This window comes from Carlito syrichta, unplaced genomic scaffold, assembly GCF_000164805.1.
Source record: "Carlito syrichta isolate Samal-C Ts95f unplaced genomic scaffold, Tarsius_syrichta-2.0.1 Scaffold104924, whole genome shotgun sequence".
Classification (NCBI taxonomy): Eukaryota; Metazoa; Chordata; class Mammalia; order Primates; family Tarsiidae; genus Carlito; species Carlito syrichta.
Window position 1 is genome coordinate 18,419 of NW_007049020.1, and position 21,974 is coordinate 40,392.

Below are 21,974 nucleotides of genomic sequence, written 5' to 3' on the forward strand. Positions count from 1 at the left end.
CAGTGCAAGCAGGTTTTTGACAGATTCTCTTGGATTTTTGAGGTATAGGATCATATCTTCAGCAGATAGGGATAACTTGACTTCCTCTTTTCCTATCTGGATACCCTTGATTGCCTTCTCTTGTCTAATTGCCCTAGCTGGGACTTCCAACACAATGTTGAACAAGAGAGTGGGCGGCCTTGTCTTCTTCTAATTTTCAGGGGAAGTAAAATGTTTCCATTTTCTGTCCATTTTGCAATATATTATAAAATTTTTAAAAATTTTATTTTAGAATCAGGGTGTGAAGATTTGTTATGTAGGTATATTGTATGAAGGCAAGGTTTGGGCTTCTGATGAGCCTGCCCTCCACCCCCAGTGGTGAGCATGGTACTCGATGGGTGGTTTGCATCTCCCTCTCTTCCTCCCCACTTTAACAGTGCCCAGTGTCTGTTGTTCTCATCCTTGTGCCCCTGTGTGTCTAGTTTTTAATATTCACTTATGAATGAGAACATATGGTACTTAGTTTTCTGGTTCTGTGATAATTAGCCTAGCATGATGGCCTCCAGCTGCATCCATGTTGCTGCAAATGTTATTATTTCATTCTTTTTTATGGCTGCATAGTATTCCATCATGTATATGAACCACATTTTCTTTTCCAGTCCACTGTTGATGGGCACCTGGGTTAGTTCCATGTTGTTGCTATCATGAATAGTGCTGGGATAAACATATGGTAGCAAATGTCTTTTTGGTAGAATGATTTATGCTTCTTTGGGTATATACCTAGAAGTGGGATTGCTTGGTCAAATGGCAAATTTATTTTTAGTTTTTTGAGACATCTCAAAGCTGCTTTCCACTGGGGTTGAGTTAGCTTACAATCCCACCAGAAATGTATGGAAGTTCCTATTTCTTTGCATCTACCCCACCATCTATTGTTCTTTGGCTTTTTAATAATAGTCATTCTGACTGGTATGATATGGTGTCTCATTGTATGTTTGATTTGTGTTTTTCTGATTAGTGATATTGAGCATTTTTTCATATGTTTGTTGGCCACTTGTATATCTTCTTTTGAGAAGTATTTGTTCATTTGCCCACTTTTTATGGGGTTATTTGTTGTTTTTCCTGTCATTTGAGTTCCTCATAGATTCTGAATATTAGACCTTTATCAGATACATAGTTTGCAAATATTTTTTCCTAGTCTGTGAGTTGTCTTTTTACTCACTTGATGGTTTCTTTTGCTGTGCAGATGCTTTTTCAGTTTGGGGAGGTCCCATTTGTCTATCTTAGCTTTTGCTGCATTTGCTTTTGAGGCCTTGGCCATGAATTCATTGCCTACTCCAGTGTGCATAAGGGTGTTTCCTGTTTTCTTCTAGGATCCTTATAGTTTGAGGTTTTATGTTTAGGTGCTTGATCCCTTTTGAGTTGATTTTTGTACATGGTGATAGGTAGGAATCTAGTTTCATTCTTCTGCATGTGGTCAGCCAGTTTTCCCAGCATCATTTGTTGAATAGGGTTTCCCTTTCCCCTTTGTTTTTGTTGACTTTGTCAAAAATGAGTTGGTTGTAGGTCAGTAGTTTTATTGCCAAATTCTTTATCCTGTTCTATTGGTCTGTGTATCTATTTTTGTACCAATACCATGTTGTTTGGGTTATTGTTAACCTTGTAGCAAAATTTAAAGTCTGGGTATGTGATGCTACTGGCTTTGTTCTTTTTGCTGAGGGTTGCTTTAACTGTTTGGGGTCTTTTTGTTTCCATGTGACTTCAAATATTGTCTTCATAGGTCTTTGAAAATGATGCTGGTGGTTTGATAGGGATTTTGTTGACTCTGTAGATTGATTTGGGTAGCATGGACATTATGATAATATCGATTCTTCTAGTCCATGAGCATGAAATGTTTTTCCATTTGTTTGTGTCATCTTTGATTTCTTTGAGCAGTGTTTTGTAGTTCTCATTGTAAAGGTCTTTCACCTTTTTGGTTAGATGTATTTCAAGATATTTTATTTATTTATTTTTTGGTGGCTATTGTAAATGGGATTTTTTTATTTTATTTATTTATTTTTTTTGGTTCTCAGCCTGTTTGTTGTTGGTGTATAGAAATGCAAATGATTTTTGAGCATTATTTATATTGCAAGACTTTACTACAGTCATTTATCAGTGCTAGGGATTTTTTGGTGGAATATTTTGGGTTTTATAGATATAGAATCATATATTATCTGCAAAGAGATATCATTTCACTTCCTCTTTTCCTATTTGGATACATCTAATTTATTTCTTGATTGCTCTGGCTAGGACTTCCAGTATTATGTTTTAAATAAGAGGGGTGAGGAGTAGACATCTAGTCTTATTCCAGTTCTTAGGGGTAATGCTTCCAGCTTCTGCCTGTTAAGTATGATGTTGACTGCAGGCTTGTCATAGATGGCTCTTATTATTTTGAGGAATATTCCTTTGATGCCTAGATGTTTGAGAGTTTTGTTTTTTTTTAAAGAAGGGATATTGGGTTTTATCAAATGCTTTCTCTATGTCCATTGAGATAAACATGTGGTTCCTGGTTTTACACATGCATATGTGTTGTATTACATTTATTGATTTGTATATGTTGAACCAGCCTTGCATCCTAGGAATGAAGCCCACCTGGTCATGATGAATGATCCTTGTAATGTGCTGTTGGATGCGATTTGCTAGTATTTTATTGTTGATTTTTGTGTCTGCATTCATTAGGGAAATCAGATGGTAGTTTTCTTTCTTTGTTGATTGTTTGCCATTTTGGGGTATCAGGATGATATTAGCTTTATAGAATGAACTAGGGAGGAGTACTTCCTTCTTGGTTACTTGGAATACTTTTAGTGGGATTTGTACCAGCTCTTCCTTGTACATCTGGTAGAATTTAGCTGAGAATTCCTCTGACACTGGATTTTTGTTAGGAAGATTTCCTACTGCTGCATCAATTTCTTCGCTTGTTATTTCAGTTTCTTCCTTTTTCAATCTTGGGAGGTTGAGTATTTCCAGTTCATTCATTTCCTCTAGATTTTTCTACCTTACACATGTACAAATGTTTATAATATTCTTTTATATTTCTTTAGGATTGGTTGTAACATTGGCTTTTTCATTTCTCATCATGTTTGTTAGAATTTTCTCTCTCTTTTTTGTTAATCTGTCCAGGGGTCTGTCAATCTTACTTATCTTTCCAGAGAACCAGCTTTTCAACTTGATCATTTGTATGTTTTATTTGGTCTTAATTTCACTGAGTTCTGTTCTGATATTATTTCTTTTCTTCTGCTAGCTTTGGGATTGGATCGTTGTTGTCTTTCCAGTTATCTTAGGGATGACATTAGGTTGATTACTTAGTGCTTTCTATTTTCTTGATGTGTACAAGTAATTCTATAAACTTCCTTCTCAGCATCGATTTAATGGCATCCTAGAGGTTTTGGCCTATTGTGTCATTATTTTCATTTGTTTCTGAGAATCTTCTTATTTCTGTCTTAATTTCTGTGTTAACCCAAAAATCATTCAGGTGCTTGTTGTTTAATTTCCATGTATTTGTGTATTTTTGAGGGTTCTTGTTGGTGTTGATATTTACTTTTATTCAGTTCTGATCTGAGAAGATGCTTGGTATGATTTTGAGTTTTTGGAATTTGTTCAGGCTTGATTTATGTCAGATTTTATAGTATGTTCCATGTGCAGATGATAAGAATGTATATTCTGTGGTTGTTGGGTAGAGTGTTCTGTAGTTGTTCATTAGATATAATTGGTCAAGTGTTGAGTTTAAGTTCCATATTTCTTTGTTAGTTTTTGCCTCAGTGTTTGGTCTAAAGCTGTGAGTGGGATGTTAAGTCTCCCTCTATTATTATATGGCTATGTCCTTTCTTTCTTTCTTTCTTTTATTTTCTTTGAGTTGGAGTCTCACTCTGTCACCCAGACTGGAGTGCAGTGGCCGCTCCTGGCCACTGCAGCCTTGACCTGCTGAGCTCCACCAATCCTTCTGCCTCAGCTTTCCAAGTAGCTGGAACTACAGGCGCGCACTACCATGCCCGGCTAATTTTTTTGATTTATTGTAGAGATGAGATCTTGCCAAGTTGCCCAGGTGGATCTCGAACCCACAGGCTCAGGCAGGTCACTCACCTCGGCCACCCAAAGTGCAGGATTACAGGCTGAGCCACTGAGCCTGGCCTATGTCCTTTCTTAATTTAATTAGCAGTTGTTTTATAAATCGGGGTGCTTTTAGATTGGGTAAATTCAAGGTAGATATTTCTTGCTGATGAATTGAGCCCTTTATCATTATATAGTGCCTTTTTAACTTTTACTGGTTTAAAGTCTATTTTCTCTGATATAAGAATAGCAACCCCTGCTCTTTTTTGGTTTTCAATTTGAGTGGAAGATCTTTCTCCAGCTCTTTACCTTGAGCTTGTGTTTGTCATTTGCAGTGAGATGGGTTTCCCGAAGGCAGCAGTGGATGGGTCATGTTTTTAAATCTAATTTGCCATGCTTTGTCTTTTGAGTGGCATGTTCAGTCTGTGAACATTCAAGTTAGCTGTTGATGTGTAAAGATTTCATATTCCTTTCAACAATCCTTTCATATTATTCTTAAGAAATTGTTTTGTGTTCTAAGCATTGGGGTTGATTTGTATAGTCTGTAATCTGTGTGCTTTTATGTTCTTTTTTGATAGGTGGTATCATTATTTTGTTTCTAGGATTAGAACTCCATTAAGTATCTCTTGAAGGGTTGGTCTGGAGGTGGCATTTTTCCTTAGGGATTGCTTATCTGGGAAATATTTCAATTATCCTTCATTTATGAAGCTTAGTTTAGCAGAGCAAGAAATTCTTGGCTGGCATTGCTTTTCCTCAAGAATGTTAAAAATGGCCCCCTCATCCCTTCTGGCTTGTAAGTTTGCTATGGAAAAGTCTGCTGAAATTCTAATGGGTCTCCCTTGGTAAACTGTCAGTCTCTTCTCTCTACCTGCCCTTAATATTTTTTACTTTGCTGACCTTGGAAAAGCTGATGATTTTGTCTCATACAGTACCTCACAGGATTTCTTTGAATTTCTTGTATCTGCATGACAGCATCTCTATCAAGAGAGGGGAATTTTCCTCGGATAATGTCATGAAAAGCTCATTCCAGGTTGTTCTGGCTTTCCCCTTCTCTCAGGATTGCCAGTCAAGCCATAGATTTTTTTTTTTTTTAGTTGGAGTCTCACTCTGTCACCCAGACTGGAGTGCAGTGGCCGCTCTCGGCCACCGCAGCCTCTACCTACTGGGCTCCGGCGATCCTTCCACCTCAGCCTTCCAAGTAGCCGAAATTACAGGCATGCGCTACCACGCCCGGCTGATTTTTTGATTTATTGTAGAGATGAGGTCTCGCTGCCCAGGCGGGTCTCAAACCCGCGGGCTCAGGCAATCCACTCACCTCAGCCGCCCAAAGGCGTGGGATTACAGGCTGAGCCACTGAGCCCGGCTAAGCCATAGATTTTGTCTCCTTACATAATCCCAGACCTCTTGTAGACTTGTTCTTTTTTCCTTATGTTTTCCTTATGTTTTCAAACTAGGTTAATTCAAAGGATTGATCTTCAAGCTCCAAATCTCGTTCCTCTGCCTGGTCTAGTCTGTAGTTAAGGCTTGCAATTGTTTTTGAAAATCCTGGAGCAAATTTTTCATTTCTAGGAGTTCAGTTTGGTTCTTTCTTAGGATGGCCAAGTCAGCCTTCACTCTTGTACTGCTTTTGCAACCTGTTTGATTTGGTTCACTTTTTCTTGGAGCTCACTGAGTATCTTTGCCATTCATATTGTCAATTTTGTGTCTCTCATCTGGGACAGATCATTCTAATTAGGATCCTTGCTCAGGAGCAGGTAGCATACTTTGTGGGTGTCAGGTTGTTTTGACTTTTCAGATTGCCAGTGCTGTTATGCTTGTTCCTCCTTATCTGCTGGGAGTGAACTCTTCTCTCTTTATTTCATTTATTGTTGAATCATTTTTATTTGTTTATTGGGGTGACCATTCATATTGTTTTCTTACTTTTTTATTTTTAATTTTTTCCCTATGGTTATGTCTGTGGTATGTATGGTCTATTGACTTTAGTGTCCTGATTCTCCGTTCTCTCTCCAGCCCATAGGCTTTAGGGGCACAGGCAGTGATAGCTTTGTTTAGGGGGTGCCGAACAGAGACCTCTTGAGGCTGTGATCTCATAGGAGCACTGATGCACTGCTATGGCGTTCTGGTAAGGTAGTCCTGCTGTGAAGTGCAAGGAGGCCCCTCCTTGTAGAGAGCTATGGGGCATGTGTCTGAGTGTGGGACCTTTGGGTATGCAGAAGCAGCCTGTTTACTTTCTTTTTGACCTGTGGTGACAGGGATGGGGGCCATGGCACTGGCTGTGATATAGGTGGCAGTGAAGATGGTGATGGAGTTGGGGAGGACTGGATGACACTGCTCTTCCAGCTCAGTCAAGCAGGGGCAGGTGGGCCCCTTTGCCCCTGTGTGGGGCCTTTTCTTGCATTCTGGCGTAAGTCCCATGACCGTGGCAGATTGAGAACTCTGTTATCAACCCTCCACACCCACACGTTGGCAGGGCCATGTCAGTAGCTTAGCAGTGACCAGGGAGGCCCTGTAGCTTGGTACTGGCAAAAGTGATCAGGTAGGGGTAGGGCAGCCTCTGCCTGCCTGAAGGAGTGGCTCCTTTTGCTCAGATGTGGAAGGAGGGTCCCTGCTGGCCAGGGAATCCCAGTACTTCCTGTCTTAGCCAGTATATAGGCAGGGATAGGGCACTCATGCTGGCAGATAGCTGGGAGAAGTCCCACAGCTAGGAGTCCCCAAAGTGGAGGTGGGACAGCCCCTCCTCATCTGGACGCCAGAGTCCTGCCTGGTCAGGAATTTCAGAGATGCTCTGCTTCCTAGTTCCCTTCCTGCTCCATGGGAGAGGCAAAAGCAGTGATAATGGGGGCTGAGGGAGGGCTCTCCTCTCTCTCTCACAGCCTGGAGGCCGCCAGGGGGCAAGTACATCTGCAGCTCCCAATCGAGTTTGGGGAGAGTGTGGGTGCAATGATAGGGATGCCTCTGAGGTGGGAGTGACATCCTAGTTGGGGTCCCTCTGGAGAGACAAGAAGAGAGGAGCACCCATGCAGTGCAGTTTTTACAGCTGTAGAGTGTGACCTGTGGGGGCCCTCTGTGGTGGGATGGTGGTAGCTGGCACTGGATCTCACTGAGGGCCCCCCAAGCTCCACGTGGACCCCATGTTGCCTCTGTCCAGATTCCAGGCAGCTTCCTGCATTTGGCCATGGCAGTAATGGAGGAGCAGCAATGGGGAGTGCTGAGAGTGTCTGTCCTTTGATTGGGGCTGCGGAGGTCCATGGGAGGTATTGGAAAATTCTCCTGTTCAACCATCCTTTCCCTTCATAGGAGGTCTTCTCTAGGTTTCAGCTAGGCTAATTCTGAAGGTGGCTGGGTCTTGGTGCCCCTGTGCTCTCAGTGGTCCCAAATGTGTCTCTGATGACTTTACCTTGAACTTCCAGATGGTCACTTTTTTAGACCTTCTTGGTGAGAGAGGCACTTGCCAGTTGCCTCTAGGTGGCTATCTTGGCCCTCTATTCTGAGCTTTATATTCTTAATTAAATGTCTCCAAAATGCCATATGGATTCCTCAGTTAAGTTTGTTTTGCTGTCTCTTTTTTAAGACATGGGCTTGCTTCATGGCCTGTGCTAGAGTGTGGTGATGTGATCATAGCTAACTGCAGCCATAAACTTCTGGGCTGAAGCAACCCTCCTGCCTCAGCCTCCCAGGTAACTAGAACTACAGACAAGTACCACCATGCCCAGCTGTTGTTTTGTAGAGACGGGGTCTTGCAGTGTTTCCCAGGCTGTTCCTGAACTTCTGGCCTTAAGCAGTCCTCCCACTTCAGTCTCCCAAAGTGGTGGAATTACAGGTGTGAGCCACTGTGCCTGCCCTGCTTTTGCTCTTAAATGGAACTCTATGTGTCTTATAATTGAAAATTCCAGGAACTTAAACTGGCAAGTTTCCTCTGAATTACTAACATCAGTGCTCCAATTTTGTGTTTTACTGGATACCTAATGGTATTAAACTAAGCTATATAAAATGTCTAACTATAGATAAATAATTATAATTATTATAATTATATTAAGCAAATTATAGCTTAGTAGGATATTACAGTAAGAAGAGACCTTACAAGTCATTTTGCAGAAAACTTTAGAAAGTTTAAATAACTTTACCAGTTTTCTAGCCACAGAGTTGGAATCAAAATCCCAGTTCTCTGGCATCCCTCAAAAAATGATGGGTTTTCTATTTCATGTGGGAAATTATCAGGGATATTTCTGTCATTTAAATCAGGAATTCACATGAGCAAGAAAAGTTGAAAAATTAAGAATGTGTAATGTACAGTACACTCAGGCTTTGTAGCACACTCAGGCAGGAATAGGGAAGGGTGCGTCACTTGTAGAACTTTGCTCACTTGGTCACTGATATCTGAACTTTAGCTCTAACAGTCAAATCCAGTTTACTTGGTTCAGGTAAGAAGCAATACTTAAAAGTACATTTTCAAGTACAAAATACATTTTTGAGAATTATTGAACTACATATTTGCTGTACACAAACGTGTGGGTGTGTGTGCATATTTTTACAAAAGTTATATGGGGATTTTATATAAATTTCACTGTCAAACTAATGAGCTGATGGTAGTCTTCAGTGACGGATAGTTCTGTTTTCCTTTTGATTCTCTTTTCTGGATGTCATACACTCTGTTTGAGGATACACTTTTGTTGTGTCAGCATCCCCATAACAGTTTCACTTGGCTCAAGTTATGATCTTTAGGTGCTAAGGCTTTTAACATTTCTTATTGGTTTTAGGGAAAGGCTTCGCTTTTTTATGCCCATATTTACTGAGTTGGGCTGCTGTACTCTGTTTTTCTAATTTATGTGCATCATTTCAGTGATCTGTACTTTGGCTGGCGCTTTTTTTTTTAACCTTAAATGGCTAGCACCTTCTATGTAATATAACTAATGTTCTCTTTGGAAAGATAATAATCTTTTGTCATACTGTATTCATGCAAGGCATCCAAAGTCCTTTGTGTGAATAGGAAATGTCTAAATTAATATAAAATCTAATCTTTAATAAATTCACATTTTATAATATAGGTCATTTTAGGGATCAGAAAATAGTATATAAATATTTTCAAAGATACTTTCCGCTGTTTGGTAGGATTTTTCCTTTAATAAATTCATACACTATAGGCTATTTTAGGGCTCAGAAAATAGTATATAAATATTTTCAAAGTTTCTGCTGTTTGGCAGAATTTTTCCTTTCCTTCGTCCCTTTTTTTCAATCACAAGGAATTAGAAGGGCTTACTATATTGTGAAAATGTAAGGAAAACTGGGATTCCCTAAAGCCATAACGAGTCAACACCCAAAAGGGGCTTACCAGATCCTAAGCACTGGAACCATCCAGAATGACCTGTCCCTGATGACAGACATATAATTCAGACTATTGATGGCAAAGAGACTAAAAAAGACCCATGAGAATGTGGATGCTCAAATCAGCCAGACCATGAAAACAGAGCAGGAAGTGATAACTGACATGGCTGTTCTAAGAAAGAACCAAATTGAACTTCTAGAAATGAAGAATTCTGTACTGAAATTTCAAAACACAATAGTAAGCTTTATCAGCACAATTGACCAGGCAGAAGACAGAATCTTAGAGCTTAAGGATTGAATTATTGAACTAACCTGGTCTGACAAAAATAAGAAGAAAAGAATTAGGAAAAATGAGCAAAGCCTATGAGAGGTTTAAAATTATGTAGGATACCAAATCTATGGTTAATTGGCATCACAGAGAGAGAAGGGGAAATTGAGAACACATTGGAACAAACTTTCCAAGATGTCATCCAAGAAAACTTTCCCAATCTTGCTAGAAAGGCAGCCATGCAGACAGAAGAGGTTTTGAGAACTACTATGAGTTATTACATGAGAAGACCAACCCCCAGGCACATAATAATTAGACTTGCCAAGGTGAGCACGAAAGGAAGAAATCCAAAGGCAGCTAGAGAGGGTTATTGAACTCCTGGTCCTAAGCAGTCCTCCTGTCTTAGTTTTTTGAAGTGCTGGGCTTATAGACATGAGGTACTATGTCTGGTCTTGGATGAAATTTTTTTTTTTTTTGAGCTGGAGTCTCACTCTGTCACCCAGACGGAGTGCAGTGGCTGCTCCCGGCCACCGCAGCCTCGACCTGCTGGGCTCCGGCAATCCTTCCACCTCAGCCTTCCAAGTAGCTGGAACTACAGGTGTGCGCTACCACGCCCGGCTAATTTTTTGATTTGTTGTAGAGATGAGGTCTCACCAAGTTGCCCAGGCGGGTCTCGAACCCGCAGGCTCAGGCAATCCACTCACCTCAGCCTGCCAAGGCGTGGGACTACAGGCTGAGCCACCGAGCCCGGCTGGATGAAATATTTTTAAAGCAAGACCTAGACCTCACTTACATATGCCTCACTTGCATATTTTAGTATACATCTGTACACGATTATGGTATTTTCTTTCATAATCACAATACCATTTATCAAAATAAATCATAAAATAATGTAAAAATCTTTAGGACATTTTTATTGCTTCTGGATTGTGTTTTTTTTTTTCTTTTGCATAGCTGCAGTTTGATGACTTAATACCAGAAGTAAACTAGGAAGAAGAGGAGAGATTCAAGGTGTTCTTGAAACCATGTATGAGTTGTACATCTATGTAGTTGTGAACTTTATTCCTATAGTTTCTCTGAAAAAAAATCCTCTTTTTTTCTCCTCAAAGCACATTAGAGGTCATATATATATATATATTTAGAGGTTATATATATATGTATTTTTTTTTTTTTTTTAAAGAAAGCCCCAGTTTACAGATGGAAAGTTTTAGGGTCAGAGAATCCTAATTTCAGATCTCAAAATACATCTCTTTACTCTGATAATTCACATATAATTTTATTAGTCTTTCATTAATGTCTTTTCATATTCTTTCACTAGGAAGAGCAACGGAAAATAGAAGAAGAGAAAGAAAAAAGGAGAGAGAATGACATGGTATTTAAAGCATGGCTGCAAAAGAAAAGAGAGCAGGTCCTAGAAATGAGGAGAATTCAGCGAGCAAAGCAAATTGAAGACATGAACAGTCGAGTAAGTAAAACTTTTCTATGAAAGATGAGTTAATACAGATATGAAAGCTGAACTTATTGACAGAAGAGAGTCTGAATATTAGAATAACAGCCTGTGGAGGAAGTAGAAAAGTGGTCCAAGAACTACCCCTGCAAAAGACAGAACATGCAGATGACTTTACAACTAAGTTCTATGAGGCCTTGTGAAGATCAAATGATTCCTACTTTGTTCAAACTTTCATATCACAGAAGATAGAACAATATCAATTCATCTTTTCAAAATATAACTTTGATATTCAAAAAAGTCAAAGATATACACATACACACCTTACACCCTCCTACAGACTGGTCTCATCTAAGACTAGACATATAGAAATCTTATGTAAAAGCTAATTATTAAAGATACCAAATTATTTAATTTTTAAAAATTTGAAACATAGAAAATCCAAGAGAAAAAATTATCCATATCCTCACTACTTTAAAATATTTATATATGTAAAGTAAAAGTTGAAAATTCAACTCTCAGCTCTTCCAGGCTCATTGTCCAGTATAACCACTTTAAACAGTGGTGCAAATCCTTTTATATCATATTTATATTTATATATTTGAATTCTCAAAGTTTTATTATTCCATTTTTTTTCATCATCATGGTCATCTTTGTAGGCCATTACATTTAAATCTCTTTTCATGGTGTTCCACTGTTCATTTATTAAATCTTAAATCTTTCTCCATTTGTGGATGTTTAGATTGGCTTTAATGTTGTGTTATTAACAGTGTTGTAGTGAAGATGCACATTCTAGGGGAATATTGGTAGGCTTTTGTAAAGTTTCTTTTCTTTTTTTTTTTTTTTTTTGAGTTGGAGTCTCACTCTGTCACCCAGACTGGAGTGGCCACTGCAGCCTCAACCTGCTGGGCTCCGGCGATCCTTCCGCCTCAGCCTTCCAAGTAGCTGGAACTACAGGCGTGCACTACCACACCTGCCTAATTTTTTGATTTATTGTAGAGATGAGGTCTCGCAAGTTGCCTAGGCGGGTCTCAAACCCTCAGGCTCAGGCAATCCACACCTCAGCCTCCCGGATTACAGCCTCCCAAAGCGCTGAGCCACCAAGCCCAGCTGGAAAGTTTCTTAAGAGTGAAATTTATGACTTTTGAATGTTTAGAGTGTAATTTTTGATTAAAAGTAATGTCTCAAAATGTAGTACCAATTTATGTATAGTACCTCCAACAGTATGTGACAGTGAATGTTTGCCACACCATAGCTAACACTGTATGTGGTTTATCATCTAATTTTTTCTTTAAATTATAATATACATGTTTGTATATGAGCATTATTAGTATGTGTGTGGGAAATAATAAGAAATATATATATAGGTCTTTGCCCATGGTTCTTAGCACAGAGCTCCTAAACTCTTGTAATTTCCTGAGTGATAGGGCTACTAGGTTTGTCTTTTGTTCTACTATTTGACCATTGACCCTTATTGCTAACATAGAGCTCCTGATCACTTGGAACTTCTTAGGTGAGAAAACTGTCTTTTATTCTAATGTGGTGACTCTTAGTGGGCTCCTGGATAGGGGCTGGTCACCAGAAAGAATAAGCCATGATTAGAGGCTTGGAACTTTCTGCTCCAACCCTTTTCCTCTAGGAAGGGGAGAGGAGTTAGAGACTGAGTTAATAATCTCACTGACTGGGTGATGAAGCCTTCATCAAAGTTCCTGAACTATTGGGTTTGGAAAGTTTTTGGGTTGCTGAACCAGGAGGAGCTTGGGAAGGTTTTGTGCCCCTGAGAAAGCATGAAAGCTTTGCATCCCTACCCATAGATCACACCCTGAGTATCTCTTCATCTGTGTCCTTTATTATATTCTTTATTAATAAACCAGTAAATGTGTTTCTTTGAGTTCTTTGAGTTGCTCAGGGATAGCATCATGCTCCCCCCTAGTATATAACTGGTCAGTCAGAAGCACAGGTCACAGTCTGGGGCTTTTGACTGGTATCTGAAGTGGGGCAGTCTTGTGGGACTGAGTCCTTAACCCATGGATCTGATGCCAACTCTAGGTGTATATTGTCAGAATTGAGTTAAATTGTAGAACACCCAGCTGGTGTTGCAAAACTGGCCAGTGTGGGAAATCTCACCACCACCCCCATTTTGGTAAGTATACTTGGTGAAGTATTCTGTGTTGAGCATGAATGAGAAGAAAAAGCAATTATTTTTCCTATTATGATAGACTTTTAAATTCTGCTTTCATTTACCTTAAATTTAAAAAATATATATTTTCTTAAATCTTTATTAAACTATTTTAACAGGAGATTCTGATCTTCCTTTGAGGAAAATGAGATGTTTTGATTTATGTTCCTAATTCCCCTGTTTTTGTTAATCTAATATTATCATTCTCATTATTTTAAATTAAAATATATAAAAACCATATATCCCTTGCAAGCTACTTTTTAAAAAGTTCAGTGTATTTTTGAATAGATAATACAAGCATAGAGTTCAAAGGTCAAAGGTTCAACTAATTCTCTTTCTCCTACCTAATCTCCCAGCCAATAAATTTCCCTTTTCCAGTAGCAACCAGTATTACTGGTTTTTTGCGCTTCCTCTAGGGCATGTTTTGTATATATGTTAAGTGTACAATGTTATATATATACAGACATATATGGATATAGAATCATACTCTATACACTGACCTTCACTTTTACTTTTCATTAAACTTAAAGATCATTCCAGATTGGTATGTATATGGAGCTTTTAACTTTTAATTTTTTTATTTTAAAGATGTGGTGTACAATTCAGGGGTAGGTATACAAATGTTCATTATGCAGGTACTGTTGTTGATGAGGCATGCTCCCCCCAGCAGATTCCCACTGCCAATACCGCCTCCCCCCACTCCGCAGTTTCCCGCTACTGCCAATCCTTTTCTTATAGTAGTACAATAATTGTTCAAGGTCTGCTCATGAGTGAGAATATATGATACTCAGTTCTTTGTTTCTGAGGTGGATTACTCAGTTTTATACCCTCTAAGTCCATCCAGGTTGCTCTGAAGTTCATGATTTTGACCTTTATGGCTGTGCAATATTCCATTGTGTATATGTACTGAATTTTTTTTATTCAGTCTACTTTTGATGGGCAGCAGGGTTGGTTCCATGTTTTTGCTATTGTGAGAAATGCTGCAATAAACATACCTGTGCAGGTATCTTTTTCATAGAGTGATTTGAGTTCCTCCGGGTATATTCCCAGTAGGGGGATTGCAGGGTCAATTTTTAGATCTTTTAGGAATCACCACACTGTTTTCCACAGAGGCTGTACTAGTTTACACTCCCAGCAACAGTGTAGAAGTGTTCCCATTTCACTGCATCCTCTCTAGCATCTGTTGTGTGTTTTATTAATGATAGCCATTCTTACTGGGGTTAGGTGGTATCTCAGTGGGTTTTGATTTACATTTCTCTGATGAATAGTGAGGCTGAGCACTTTTTCATGTGTCGGTTGGCTGCCTGTATATCTTCTTTTGAGAAGTATCTATTCATATCTTTTGCCCACTTTGTAATGGGACTATTTGTTTTCTTCTTTTTGGCATGTTTGGGTTCCTTATAGATCCTAGATGTTAGGCCTTTGTCAGACATACAGTTGGAAAATATTTTTTTCCCAGTCTGGGCTGTCTCCCTGCTCTCTTGATGGTTTCTTTGGCTTTGCAGAAGCTTGTCAGTTTGATGAGGTCCTACTTGTCTATCTTTCTCTTATAGCACGGGCACTTGGGGTTTTGATTAGGAATTGGTTGCCAGTTCCAGTTTCCATAGGGTGTCTCCTGCATTTTCTAATGTTTTTATAGTTTGAGGTTTCATATTTAGGTCTTTGATCCATTTAGAGTTGATTTTTTGTGTATGGGTTAGGTAGGGGTCTTGTTTTAATCTTCTGCATGTGGTCAGCCAGTTTTCCCAGCATCATTTACTGAATAGGTTCTCCTCTCCCCAGTGGTTGGTGATGGAGGCTCTGTTGAGGATGAATTGGTTGAGAAATTGAGGTTTTGCTTCTGAAGTCTCTATCCTATTCCATTGGTCTATATGCCTGTTCTTGTACCAATACAAGGCTGTTTTGATTATTGTAGCTTTATAATAAAGTTTAAAGTCTGGGAGTGTGATACCTCCTGCTTTGTTTTTTTTGCTGAGGATTGTTTTGGCAATTTGTGGTCATTTATGCTTACATATGAATTCCTGTATTATCCTTTCCAGGTCTGAGAAGAATGCTGCTGATAATTTAATGAGTATTGCGTTAAATCTGTAGATTGCCTTGGGTAGGATGGTCATTTTAACAGTGCTGATTCTTTCAATCCATGAGCATGGAATATTTTTCCATTTGTTTGTTTCATTTTTGATTTCTTTGTTTTCATTTTAAAGGTCTTTCATGTCTCTGGTTAGGAAGATGCCAAGGTATTTGATTTTTTTTGGTGACTATTGTGGATGGGATTGTGCTTTTTATTTGGACTTCTGTTTGTTTATATTGGTGTCTAGAAGTGTGGCTGTCTTTTGCACATTTATTTTTTACCCTGAGACTTTGTCAAAGTCCTTTATCGGTGCAAGGAGGTTTTTGACAGATTGTCTTGGGTTTCTGAGGTATAATATCATGTCGTCTGCAAAGAGGGATAACTTGACTTCCTCTTTTCTTAATGGATATCCCTGATCTGCATCTCTTGTCTGATTGCTCTAGCTAGGACTTCTAAAACTGTTGAAAAGGAGGGGTAAGAGTGGACATCCTTGTCTTGTTATGGTTTTCAGGGGAAATGGTTCCAATTTCTGTTTAGCAGTATGCTGGCTGCTTTTTCTGAGTCTAATGATATAATCATGTGGTTTTTGTTTTTACATTTGTTGATGTATTGAATTACATTTATGGTCTTATGAATGTTGACTCAGTCCTACATCCAGGGGATGAAGCCTACTTGGTCGTGGTGGATGATTTTTGATATGTGTTGTTGGATCTGGTTTGCTAGGATCTTGTTGAGAATTTTAGCATCTGTGTTCGTCAAGGATATTGGCCTGTAGTTCTCTTTCTTTATTGGATCTTTACCTGGTTTGGGTATCAATGTGATGTTAGCATCATAAAATGATTTGTGGAGATTTCCATCTTTCTCAATTGCCTTGAATACTTTCAGTAAGATTGTATCAGTTCTTCCTTGTATGTTTTGTAGAATTCTGCTGGAAAGCCATCTGGTCCAGAGCTTTTTTTTGTAGGTAGTTTTCTCATGACATAGTCAACTTCCTAGATTGTTTTGGTCTATTTAGGGTCTTGATTTCTTCTTGTTTCAACCTGGGGAGGTTGTGTGATGTCAGAAAATCTTCCATTTCCTTTAGGTTTTTAAGTTTGTGTCCATACAAGTATACATAGTAGTCTCTGATAATCTTTTGTATTTCTTCCTGTGTCAGTTGTGACTTGATCTTTTGAATTTCTGATTGTGTTTATTTGGGCTTTTTCTCTCTTTTTCTTGGTCAGTGTAGCTAGGGGTCCATCAATCTTGTTTATCCTTTCAAAGAACCAGCTTTTTGTTTCATTGATTTTTTTTCTGTTATATGTTTCATTAATTTTTTCGTATTTTTTTTTGTCTTCTATTTCCAAAATTTGAGCTTTTATTTTGGTGATCTGAATTCTTCTGCTGAAGTTAGGGTTTTGGTGGTCTTGCTTTTCCAGCTTCTTTAGGTGATTTGTTAGGCTGTTACCTTGTGACCTTTCCATTTTCTTCATGTGTGTTTGTAAAGAGATGAATCCCCCTCTTCGTACTGATTTCATGGTATCCCAGAGGTTTTGGTAAGATGTTTCTTCATTTTCATTTGTTTCCAGGTATCTTTTGATTTCTATTTTGGTTTCCACATTGACCCAGGAGTTGCTTAGAATTATGCTGTTTAGTATCCTTGTCTTTGTGGGTTTGGGGGGAACTTTGTTGGTGTTCATATTTATCTTTATTTTACTGTGGTCTGAGAAGATGCATGACAGTATTTCAATCATATGGAATTTGTTGTGCTTGATTTATGGCCAAGGATATGGTCAACCTTAGAGTATGTGCCATGTCGTCATGTGTATTCCATGGTTGTTGGGTGAAGTGTTCTGTAGGTATCAGTTAAGTCCTTTTGATCAAGCGTCACATTGAGGTTCTGGATCTCCTTGTTGATTTTTTTTTCTTGATGATCTGTCTAGGGGTTGTGAGTGGGATATTTAAATCCCCAGCTACGATAGTGTTAGAGTCAATATATTTTTTAAGTTAACCTAGAAACTGCTTTATGAAAGTTGGGCTCCTTTGTTGGGTACATATATATTTAGGATCTTGTTGATGGATTGAACCTTTTATTATTCTGTAATGACATTTCGTATCTTTTAAAATTTTTGATAGCTTAAATAGTATTTTGTCTGATACTAAGAGACTCCTGCTTTCGTGTTCCACTCGCCTGAAATTTTGTTTCCCATCCTCTTACTTTGAGTTTGTGAGTGTCCTTTTTGGTGAGATGCATCTCTTGGGGAGAATATATTGTTGCTGCATGATATTTTATCCATTTTGCCATTCTATGTCTTTTCAGTGGTGCATTTAGTCCATTCACATTCAGGCTAATTATTGAGATGTGAGAATTTATTCCTGTCGAGGTTCTTATAGAGTTTCATGTTATTACTGCTGTTTCTTTGTTGTCTTTCTTTTGATTTTTGGGGTGATTTATGTGTGTTTTCAGTCTTTTTCCTGTATTCTTGTGAAGGGCGTTGTCATTCTTTTTTTCCTTTATTCTGTGTTTAATACTTTCTTAAGTGTTTCATGTAGAGCTGGTCTGGAGCAGCATAAGCTCTTAGGGATTGAATGTCTGGGAAACATTTTAATTCTCCATCACTGATGAAGCTTAGCTTAGCTGGGTCAGTAATTCTTGGTTGAAATTATTTATCTTTGAGAACTTTGAGGATTGGGCTCCAAGTTCTGCTAGCCTGAAGTGCTTCTGTAGATAAATCTGCTGCTATTCTAATTGATCTTCCCCAGTAGGTAGTCTGACCTTTTTCTCTTGCTGCCTTTAGGATTTTTTTTTTTATACCTACTTTGTGTTGGCAAATTACTATGTGTCTAGGCATTGATCTTCTCATTTTTTTGTCTCTCAGGGGTTCTCTGAATCTCTTGTATTTGAATGGTCATGTCAATGATGAGATGAGGGAAGTTTTCTTGGAGCATTTCACAGAATGTTTGTTCCAGGGTGGTCTCTATCTGCTTCAGGAGTTCCAGTTAATCTTAGGTTTGGTCTGTTGAAATAATCGTTCATCTCTCAAAGGTTTTATTCTGTCTTTTCAAGCTTCTTTTCTATGTTTTTAACAGCTTGGGTTAGTTCCATATTTTGGTTCTTAAGCTCTGAGATTCTTCTGTTTGGCTAAGTCTACTTTCCATGCTTATCAGTTTGTTATTTATTTCATTCACTGTATTCTTTATTGCTGTTATCTCGTTATCAACTCCTTCATTCTTTCCTCGTCTCTCTTCAATTCTATTTATTCTCTCTATTAATGTCTTGATATCTGGGTTTATGACTTGAGACCACTCATTCTGGGGGTTCTTCATTGTTTGTGTTCTGAAGTCTGTGTTCTCAGTGTCTGCCCTCTCAGGTGTCTGTGTGAGACCTATATTCTTCTTTTGGTTTTTCTTCATTTGTGTAGATTTTTCCTCCCCACCTTTTTTTTTTTTTTTTAACCTCTTCTTTAATTTTGTTGTTCAGGGATGGGGGTAGCTTTTACTTCTGTTTGCTCAATCTCCTGTTCTTCATTATGTGGATCCTCTGGCTTTGTTCAGTTCTGAAGCTGGACTGTGGGTGGGTGGGGTGGCTGTACTTTTTTGCAGTTTTGGGATTTAATTGAGGGGGGAGCTGTGATTCAACTATCTGCAGATCCTAGTATCCACTGACAGTTGTGTGGGGCCCCTGGAACCCACTTCCCACTGCCTTACAATCTGTCCATGCAGTGGGGGTATAAGTTTGTCCCTGAAAACAAAATGAGGTAGGAAAAAGGAAAATAATTGAAAAAAGGAAGGAAGGGGACAAGAGGAAGGTGGAGAGAGAGAAGAATAAGAGGGAAAACACACAGGTGTACTAACAAGAAACACAAAGGCAGAAAAGATTAAAAAACAAAAACAACCCCATCATTGATATACTCTCCCTCAAAAATACCCATACACAAACAGGAACTCTAAAAAAAAAATAATAATAAAAGAAACAAAGTAAGTATCAAAATGTAATAAAAAACAGAGAAGAGGAAAAGAACCCCCCCCAAAACTCAAACAAAAATCAAACAACCCCAAGCAGAACAAACAAACAAAACAAAAAACAAAACTCACTCTGAGGCAGTTCCTGTAACTTCAACCTCCTTTCAGCTCTGGTCTCCAACCTCTCCCCTCTGCTCTCAGTGCAGACTGATACTGTTGCTCTCAGCATGGGTCAGATGCCCCAGGGACTATTGTGGGAGAAGGGTAGATCAGATCTGGATCCACCTGGCTTGCTGCTACTTTTGTCAAGTCTCCCACTCAAATCTGATGTGTCTATGCCTGTTCCAGCATAGGGCAGGGGTGCTTGTCTCTCCGAGTTTGATGAGATAACCTCTCGGTCCCAGCATGGAGGCTGGGTGGAGCTGGGCGAGGCAATGCAGGTCACTGCCTGGTCCCGGTACAAGAAAATGGCTCCAGCCAGTGTTTCCTCACCAGTGGTGGAGCTCCTCTCCAGCTCTCCCTGACTGCTCTCTTCTCAGATCTGGGGCTTCAGCTGCTTTGCTGTCACAGGTGATGGTTTGGGCCGGGCTCCAGGTGATGAGGATCAGCTGTATTTGGCAGGCTTTGCTCAGAAGAGCCCAAGAACAGCAAACGATCCTGCTGTGCTGGAGGTTCCAATCTCAGAGTGGTGGGGGGCTTGCAGTCACCTTTGGAGAGCCCCAGGTGCATGAACCCCAGCCTTCTCTCAAATGGACTTTCACTCACCCATTGCACACACCCACTCATGCATAGAGTCTTTATGGATACTTGCTTTTGCGGAGACTCTCACAGTCTGACCTGTCCTGACACCATCTTGCCAGAAATCCTGTGGAGCTTTTTAATAATTTCATAGCCTTCTATTATATGGATAGATGATGATTTAATCATTTCCTATATACTAATATTGAAGTTTATCTAATCTTTTTGTATTATAAAAACAGTACAGCAGTTCTCATTGTATATATGTTAATTTGCAAATATAAAATTTTAAATGGAGGATACATTTCAGGAGATAGAACTGCTGGGTGTTATTTTTTGAAATGCTGATAGATATTGCCAAATTGCTTTCCATAAATGTGCTACTAATACTATCATAACATTGTAGGAGAATTCCTGCATCCCTACATCCTCATTAGGAAGTATGTTTTAAATGTTTCTATCTTTACTGATCTGTTAGGTAGAAAATAATGCTCTCTGATTGCAGCATTATTAGGGAGTTTGACATCTATGTGCTGTTTGAACTTTCTTTTTTTAAAAAGTGAACTAGATAAATTGTGTTACTTACATACTATGGGATATTATGCATCCATAAAGAACAACAAAATCATGGCCTTTTCAGCAACTTGGTTGCAGCCTCAGACCATCATACTAAGTGAACTATTGCAGAAGCAAAGAACTGAATACCACATGTTTTCACTCATAAGTGGGCCCTGAACACTAGTCATATACTAGCACAAGGGTGAGATTGGGAAACACTGGACATTGCTAGGGAAGGAAGGGTGGGAGAGTCTATGTGACAACACACTGAGTACCTGGCCCACTGTCATGGGGAGAGAGGGCCAGCTAGAAACCCAAACTTCACCTGCATGCAGCTTACTTATGTAGTAAATCCCCATGTGTATCCCACAACTCCAAAAAAAAAAAAAAATCCTTTGCCAACTTTTCTATTAGGAATATTGGCCCTTTTATTTTTGATACATAGGAACTCTTATGCATTATGCATATAAATTCTTTGCAAGATTAGCTGCATTAACTTTTATCTTTTTTATTCTTTTGCAATGCAGAAATGATTGATTTTATAAGGTGGGGTTCATAAAATCATAAAAAGAAAACCCAGAATAATTTAAAAACAGTCATTTAACACAAGATATAATACCCTACATTCAGTCTTTGAGCAAATTCTGTTGGCTTTATCTTTCAGAATATATCCAGAATCCTACTACCCTAATCCAAACTATAATTTCTTATTGTCTGGACTCCTGCAAAAGCCTAAAATCTCTTCCCCTTCTGCCTTGCTTCTCCCTCGTCCAGTCTATTTTCTACATAGCAGCCAGAATACTTCTGAAAGTAGAATAAATTATGTCACTGTCACTTATGTTCAGAAGCCTCCAATGACTTCTCATCTCAAAATAAAATCCAAAGTTCTTACAATGGTCTCTGAGGTTATATATTACATGATCCCTGCTATTTCTGACTTCATCTTCCACTCTTCAGCCACTTTCACAGCTTCACTTTGACTTCTCTGCCATTTATTGAAGAAGCTGAATACAAGCTCTTCTCAGCTCCTTTGCTCTGATTGTTACCACTGCCTGAAATAATTTTCTTTAGCTATTCCCTAACTTCCTCACTTTCTAAACACCATCCTTTCTCTTTACCTCCACCTTTATTACTCTCTCTCCTCCCCATACTTTTCTTTTGAATCTGACATACTTATTAATCAATTAATCAACTATTTTTTTCCCTGTGTAGAACAGTACTGGCCAGTAGACCTCTCTGTGATGATGGAAATGTCCTGTATCTGCACTGTCCAATATAATAGCTACTAGCCATGTGTGGCTGTTAAGCACTTGAAATGTAGCTTGTATAACGGAGGTACTGAATTTTTTATTTTTATTAAATTATGACACTGTTTTATACAGTACAG

The 21,974-nt window shown here is 38.8% G+C and overlaps 1 protein-coding gene across 5 annotated transcripts in view; it reads left to right on the plus strand.

Moving 5' to 3' along the window:
- CCDC181 (coiled-coil domain containing 181) overlaps positions 1–21,974 on the plus strand; it is a 36,765-nt gene that overhangs the window by 10,492 nt on the left and 4,299 nt on the right. For all 5 annotated transcript variants that reach the window (XM_008066407.2, XM_008066422.2, XM_021716428.1 and 2 more), the window contains one exon: positions 10,971–11,117. In XM_008066407.2, the coding sequence (XP_008064598.1) occupies positions 10,971–11,117 (147 nt within the window). The remainder of the gene's footprint in view (positions 1–10,970; positions 11,118–21,974) is intronic.